Source organism: Dreissena polymorpha, chromosome 5 (genome assembly GCF_020536995.1).
Source record: "Dreissena polymorpha isolate Duluth1 chromosome 5, UMN_Dpol_1.0, whole genome shotgun sequence".
Classification (NCBI taxonomy): domain Eukaryota; kingdom Metazoa; phylum Mollusca; class Bivalvia; order Myida; family Dreissenidae; genus Dreissena; species Dreissena polymorpha.
In genome coordinates this window covers 121,564,121-121,571,583 of record NC_068359.1, presented here as the reverse complement: position 1 = coordinate 121,571,583, position 7,463 = coordinate 121,564,121, and the positions used below count along the sequence as shown (strand labels likewise).

The 7,463-nt window shown below is 34.7% G+C and overlaps 1 protein-coding gene across 1 annotated transcript; it reads right to left on the bottom strand.

The window, feature by feature from the left end:
* Nucleotides 1-306: 306 nt before the first annotated feature.
* Nucleotides 307-7,097, bottom strand: LOC127880574 (galectin-5-like). The gene is made up of 5 exons (XM_052427891.1): nucleotides 6,348-7,097; nucleotides 5,736-5,798; nucleotides 5,312-5,384; nucleotides 4,944-5,157; nucleotides 307-2,181 (listed from the first exon to the last, which is right to left on the bottom strand). The coding sequence occupies exons 1-5, from the start codon at nucleotides 6,382-6,384 to the stop codon at nucleotides 2,065-2,067; spliced, it is 504 nt and encodes a 167-aa protein (XP_052283851.1). The 5' UTR covers nucleotides 6,385-7,097; the 3' UTR covers nucleotides 307-2,064.
* Between the last annotated feature and the right edge of the window lie 366 nt (nucleotides 7,098-7,463).

Sequence of the window (7,463 nt, the reverse complement as noted above, 5' to 3'; positions counted from 1 at the left end):
AATAACCTATGTATAAATTCACTTACAGATGCTTTAAACACACACATTTAAAATGGATATCAAAACTGTAATGTGTCATATTAAAACCATATTAAACAGTTTGGAACATGATCATAAACATTCGCTATTCCATTGAATTATATCATACAAAAATGTAAGTGATATGCACATGAGTCTAATCATTTATCGAAAGCATGCACAAATATCATCAAATAATTATAATAAAAAAACTTTGTTAAAGAAAGTGAAAAAACCTATAAAAACAACAAAGTTACAGTTCAAAATGTTTTATATACAAGTGCCAATATACGTTGGTGGAATATTTTATTTTGTCACGTAACCTTAATGTTTCAGATAGGTTAAAAAAGTTAACCTATGTGCTTGAATATTGCAATACAATACAAGTGTTAAACTTTTACATTTACACATTTTTTACTAATTTGTTCAGAAACGCGTCGGTTATACTTTAAACGTAATTAAAATTCCAAGTGAAAATAGGGTACGCCAAATAAAAAACAGATTATTTTTCGAAAGCAGGCATATCCCCCTAATGTTTTCTTATTTGATAACGGAACAGGCCTGAGTTATTCCTTTTTTTAAGTTAAGTATATTAATTTAATTTTGCTTTCGTCATAGTTCCATCTTTAAATGAATGTGTATGTGAAGTTTAATGCGTTTGGATGAGCATGCATGCGATTATGAATTTCAATCGAACACATTAAAGTTCACCTTTTGTAATAAAAGGCACGTCTACATGAGGTACTGTTAAAAACCGCGTGATGAATGTTTTTTTTCGTACTGGAATATAAACGTTTTTTTAATAGTATAACACTCTTTTGTCAGCGACATTCTGATAACCGTTCGTATGGAGTAATAATGTATTTCGAATTTTCAAATTCAAATGTCAAACTGTTATCTGTTCTGAAAACATCTCAGATCGTATTTGGCCTTAAACATAGGATTTCGTGTCACTTACGTGTGATATATGGTAGCTCATATTCACATGCGCATGCCTAATTCTTATGACGATTATGTTTGAGACGACGCTTACGCTTATTATTTTTTTAAAGCCATTAACTTTTAATTTTTTAATAAGCTGAAAAAAAAATATGTGACCAATGTGGTACTGACACAAATTTAAAAGTAAGCCATTTATATTCCTCAAACTGTTAAATGTGTCAATCTGACCATTTTCCTCTTGCGTGTGTGAAACATATTGCGTATTACCAATTCAACAATAATATGTTTTAGACTGTTATAAAATGGCATCAAGAAAGTAACTATCCTTTAATAAGACTTTGATAAATATGATAAAAGCGAACGAATAAAGGTAAACATGAAACGCGACATCATCCCGCATTAGATTTTCATAATATTCAACCTTTTCGGTGGTCTTATCTGAGCTGAATTTGGCAATCGTTAGCTGTCAATCAAAGTATTGGACAAACAAAAAAAATATCGCAAGAACGTTATAACAATTGTTAACCAACAAAGCCAAGTGGCCGTAGCGATCGTTTCTTTCGTGAGTGGTCAATTGATCAATGTTATTTCTGATAAATAAGGTGTACGAGCGAAATAATGTTATCTCAACCCCCCAACGGTCAGTAAATAAATAAAGCTTATTTAAGTGCGCGGGTCATGTGAATCAATCAGCGTGATCCATATCACTATAATGACGCATTTTCAAGCTCAGAACAAAATACACTCAAAGACTGACGTCTAAAACGAACATTTTATGCGGCTTATGTTTGGGTAGCTTAACTTTTGCAAGCGTGTTTCAACTTACGTTTCAATATATGAAGCTTAGCATTTAGCGCAACATTAACATTCTCTTTGGCTTCCTAATCAATGATATTACAATTCACATAGTGAGGATGATATACATGCATATACAAACACCAATATCTAATACATAGTTATGTAAAAAAAACTCAACATTCATGTGCTAACATATATCTTTAAAAGGACAACTATTCCGAATAAGTAAAATTAAACTCATTCGCTGAAATGTTTTCAATCGCTCCGGTATGTTCAGTGGAATCTAATGACATGATTTCAATGTTGTCACTGGTAGCGCACTTGCGTGATTATGACGATACCATCTATTCGCAGAAACGTTAATTTTCTCAGTGGCTGCAGCCCATGTTTGTATTCCAGAAGATGGACGTTGTTATCTGAAACCTGCACAACACGGGAAATTGATGTTTCGCCGCAATTTGCCTGAACAAAATACAAATAACACAACTTTTCAATGTATACGGTATAAATCAAAGGAACGCGTGCTTTATTTAATTGTCTACATTCTTTAAAATTATCTGCATATATGTATGTACAAACAAGAGATGTGTTTGTCAGAAACACAATGCCCCCTACTGCGCCGCTTTGATTTAAAATTTGTGTTATTATGTCCCTGTAAAAAGATTACTTCACTTGTGAAAATGATCTGTACCTGCCAAATGATATAAATTAGAAATTATCTCCCTGTAAAGCTTGTAACTTCTCTTATATTTTGTTGTTTGACTTCTGACCTTGAAGGATGATCTTGACCTTGAAATTTCACCACTCAATATGTGCAGCTCCGTGAGATACACATGCATGCCAAATATCAAGTTTCTATCTTCAATATTGCAAAAGTAATGGCCAATGTTAAAGTTTTCGGATGGACGAACAAACTGACAGACAGACAGACAGACAAACAGACAGACAGACAGACAGACAGACAGACAGACAGACAGACAGACAGTTCCACTAAAATGAGCGCCAGGGGCTATATAAGAGAATACTTTTTTGTAATCGCCTTTTAATATATTATTTAATTTTAGCCAATAACAAGAGATGTGTTTGTCAGAAACACAATGCCCCCTACTGCGCCGTTTTGATTTATTTAAAAAAAATCATTTGGCAGGTACAGATAATCATCTCCCTTTAAAGCTTATTACTTCCCTTGGATTTGTTTTTTTGACGTTTGACCTTGAAGGATGACCTTGGTCTTGACCTTTAAACAGCCTTCGTGGTTTAGTGGTAGCATATATGATTTTGCTTCTAAAGATCACGGATTTAACCACCATGTCAATTGTTTAATATTTGTGTGTTATATGATATTTATTCCTAACAGTGATTGTAGTAATTTAATTAAAGCAATATTAAAAAATACGAAATTCGTAGAGCAAGTCCCTAAGACAGTTTTAAACTTATTAATTTTATCTGGATTGCCTCGAAAGCCTCAGGCGTATTGAAACGCTGTCGAGTCCGTTTCCGGGGCCAAGAACCAGTGCTTAGTGTCTTTGAGGGAGATCTAAATAAAGCTCCCTCAGTGGGCATCGAACCCGTGACCTCCCAGTCGCTAGGCGGAAACCATATCCATTCCGCCACGGCGACCTTCAAAAAACCTTAAATAGCAGGGGACAAATTGCTTACACAAAACAATACATACAATAAACCACTTAAAGCTGGGGATCACAGGTTTGGAACGGTTAAATGATGTAATTGTGTGTGCATGATTTATGAAATGACAAAGTTTATAAACGTTGCTTTATTCGTCGAATGATTGGCAAACTTAAAAACCATAGTAAGACATGATCAATCAAGACACCGCTTCTGGCTAAGTTATTTTTAAAATGAGCATTCATGGAGAGTTTTTGTGAGATTTCGAGCTCAAAATTTAGGTCTTGTTAATCTGTTTTTCTTTCTTTCAAATTTTGCTTGACCAACCTGATTTGAAGCATGTGTATCAAGTGTAAAACCATTAAGCTTTTAACCATTAAGACAAAGGTGTTCTGTTAATAACGGATTCGCGTTATAACCTACCGACTCAAATAAATAGCTTGTGCGGGATTTGACTATGGACAAGTAAACGTTCATTCGCTTTACTTTACATTTAGGTATGGTAGTCGTCAGTTGAGTGACAATTAGTCACACTGTTGTATAAACTTCGTACTGGCACAGCTGTGAACAGTTTTCATAAATAAGAAGGAGTACACTTCAACACCGTTATTTCGAAGTCGTCGGGACCGTTAAAAAAACTTCGGATTAACGATAATTCGAAATAAACATTTGACAGAAGACTTCTTTGATTTTGTAAAAGTGGAAGTCGCATGGTTCGGTTACACGCTTACTTAAAAGCGTAAACTAGTCATATAGCAATAGATTTTCACTTGTAACAAACGGAGGAATAAAAATATTATTTTTCTTGTTTTTATTTTTGTATAATTACAGAACATATAAAATATAACGAATAGCATAAATTATCAGACATACAAACGTATGAATACATTTTCGAAAATGATTAAACTTTTTTTAACTAATACGCGATGTCTCTCTGAACACCAGCTTTCGCACAGACGACAAAGGTGTAATTATCGGCTTTTGACGCGCCACGACAAGGTGTGAAAATACGCTCAGTATTTTGCAGTTTTGACTTCGGATTAAAGATTGATAATAAGGTGCGAATTATAGTGTTAGGACCGACTGAATGACTTCGAAATAACGATTTCTTCGGTTTAACGAAGTTCGGATTAACAATGAAATTTTACATAAAACAAAGAAGAACCAAAATCGGGACCCGAATAATACTTCGAAATAACGGTGACTTCGGATTATCGGTGTTCGAAATAACGGTGTTGAAGTGTAGTTTGTTAATCTTGCCTTATACACCATGTATTCTTCTTCCTGATTATTATCATTGTCATTTCAAGGCGTTGTATCGTCTTTGAATAAGTTTTTATGGATAAAGTCGGTGTATTTAGTGGGATTTTTTTAGACTGGGAAGGTCAATTATTAATTTGTCTTAAACAAAGGACTATAGAGGGGTGACAAGAGTCTACATTCTGCAGGTTCTCTTGGATGTCAATATTGCTTTAGATTTACTTGTCACTGGACTATTGGTGATCAAATGTTTAATTATTCCAAACAATTGAATGTAACCAAATCCAGAAAACACATACCTTAAAGCAATGCTGCTCCACGAGGAATATCATCTCAAAAAAGACATTCTGGAGCAAGGGGAAGTTACTGACGGCGCGCTCTTCTGGTCCCCACTTATTGTTCGTCTGCGTGTTGCGCACGATCACGTTATGATTCTCACCGAAGTTGAAACGGAAGTCGCAGTGGAAGGCAATGTCCGGCCCGTTCGGCTTGCTCTCGAAGTTGACGGTGAATCTGATGTTGAGATAATTCTAGATTTATATTTGTCTTGGTCTCCATTTGTCGGTCATGTTTACATTTCAACTTCATGCAGCTACATGTACATTTTAACTTATGTTTAAATGTATCAACATTTATATAAATTTATTAATAATTTCAATATATTAACCTGCTGGGATTAGGATGATGAAAATCATCCTTCCCGGATAGACGGTTCCCACGTTGTGTACGAACGGAACGGGCTGAACGATTTATGAAAATATTTGACACATATAAAATACATATTTATCTATATGTACAATATAAAATAAAATATAAACATAAAATGATCACAATTTTGAAATCAAAGTGATGACGTGGATGTTAACCGTGCATATTAACATAAATTTTGTTTTTACTTGAATGCATTTATGAGTCAAAGGAAATACATCAAAACTAAATTTATTATCATGTGAACGTCCCTACTTAACGGAATTTCTAGACCGTATAAATAAGTGTAATTATTATCCGTCACGTGACGCTACATACGCCAATCAATTATGTCCGAATATCACACGTGGTCTGATCAGAAAGAGATAAACGTGTTTACGCACCGGATGAAGAATCGACCCGACAGGCCCAGAAGATCCGGTTGGAATACCGGGGTATACGGGAGCCTGAAATAGAAGATGACCATGACAATAATAGAACAGGTGTTAACAAAATCAATACAACATGCGCACGCCACGTGTTACAGTCAATGTTGTATATCCTACACTTGTTATGTATGATTTTCTACTATTTCTACACCAAAACTGAAAATTGGCTTATGAATAACTTACGCTTTAATGAGGGCGCTATGTAATGACGCAGATTTTATTGAACAAATTTGCGATATTTGTATTATTACAAACATATGCTATCAAAAATGTACGCATATTCTTCATGTGCGAGTAATGGTCTTGAAATGGATATTTATTAATTTTCCTGCAATATTTGGATTCCGTAAATAGAAATAAAATATTTGGATGTCGTAACGTGATTTAGTGTAGTAGTAAGTCGAAATGATAAGTGATCGAGTCTTATTAACAAGACATCGATATTTTCGAAATGAACGAATCTATATCATTCACGTCTACATAAGACATTAAAATGACACGTCATTATGTATAATTTATTATAACGATTTCAATAACAGAGTTTTTAAATAGTGTGGGACTCAATACGTTTACTCCGGATTTGATCATTTTTCTTCTGACTCATGTCTGAGCTGCTACTTTGCTCCGACGCTAATGCGGAATGGAAACCGTCGCAGACACTTTATTTAACGTGTCCTTAACAGCCTTTCACCGGATGGGGGTATCCCGTTGATGTCTCAAAGACGATTTCCCGGATACGGGTCCCGGTATAGATGGATGCGATGGTTGTAGTCGCAGAAGTGGCGGCAGTTCACCATCACCTGAGTACGCAATGCAGATCAACGGAAATGTCATACAAAGGGAACGTGGCGGTATGCTAATTTTAGATACGTACTTAATAACTTGTTTTTCCAGTTTAACCTAGCTACTTTAGGACTTTTGCCATATAGTTCTAATACTCTAAAAACAGGAGATACAATTTCTTACAAAATGTATACAAAAGACATTTTACGAGGTTTAACATTAACATGATGTTTTGATTCAGATGATAACAAAGTTTCGCTCTAAAGCCCCAAATATAATAGTTTTTTTTCGTTTCTAAACTACAAAACGCACGTTCACTTTGATTACTAGCACGATTGGTTTTTATTGTTGCAAATCCGGTACTTATGTGTATGTCTTAACCGAATAATATCCAGCATGAACCACGATCGACACGTTAACATTTTTGCCCTGGAAGGGGTAACTTCCCTGACACTCTTCCACTCCCCAAGAGCCACTCTGCAGACTGTTCCGGACGAACTGATAGAAAACGAGAATCTTGATAAACCAAATGTGTTGACTGAAGTGCACACTTATGAATGCATGAAAAGTATTTATGTTAATCTTAACCTTCACCTCAACTATAGCGTATGCACCGATTAGCTAAAACACGTATACACGATGTATCGTTATATATATTTATCATACCACCGCATTGATATCTGCCTGATATCACGTTGCCTGATATATTTTTTACATCATGGTCAACAGGAAGTTCTTATATCAGTCAATGTTTGGAGTTACGTGGGATTTGTAATAAAGTCAACAATATCTATCAACATGAATCATGTTCAACAAAACAAACAATTTGATACCAAGAACGTACATATTTTATTCTAGTTTAAAGTCATAAATCACAAAAACGTTTGTTTAAAAAATAAA

What these genes read in the sequence shown, in the direction of transcription:
- LOC127880574 (XM_052427891.1), bottom strand. Translation starts at nt 6,384, where the DNA reads ATGAGTCAGAAGAAAAATGATCAAATCCGGAGTAAAC. An exon ending in CATCATCCTAATCCCAGCAG is followed by an intron (nt 5,158 to 5,311) that starts GTTAATATATTG and finishes TCTCAACATCAG; the next exon opens with ATTCACCGTCAACTTCGAGA. An exon ending in TGGAGCAGCATTGCTTTAAG is followed by an intron (nt 2,182 to 4,943) that starts GTATGTGTTTTC and finishes CGTGTTGTGCAG; the next exon opens with GTTTCAGATAACAACGTCCA.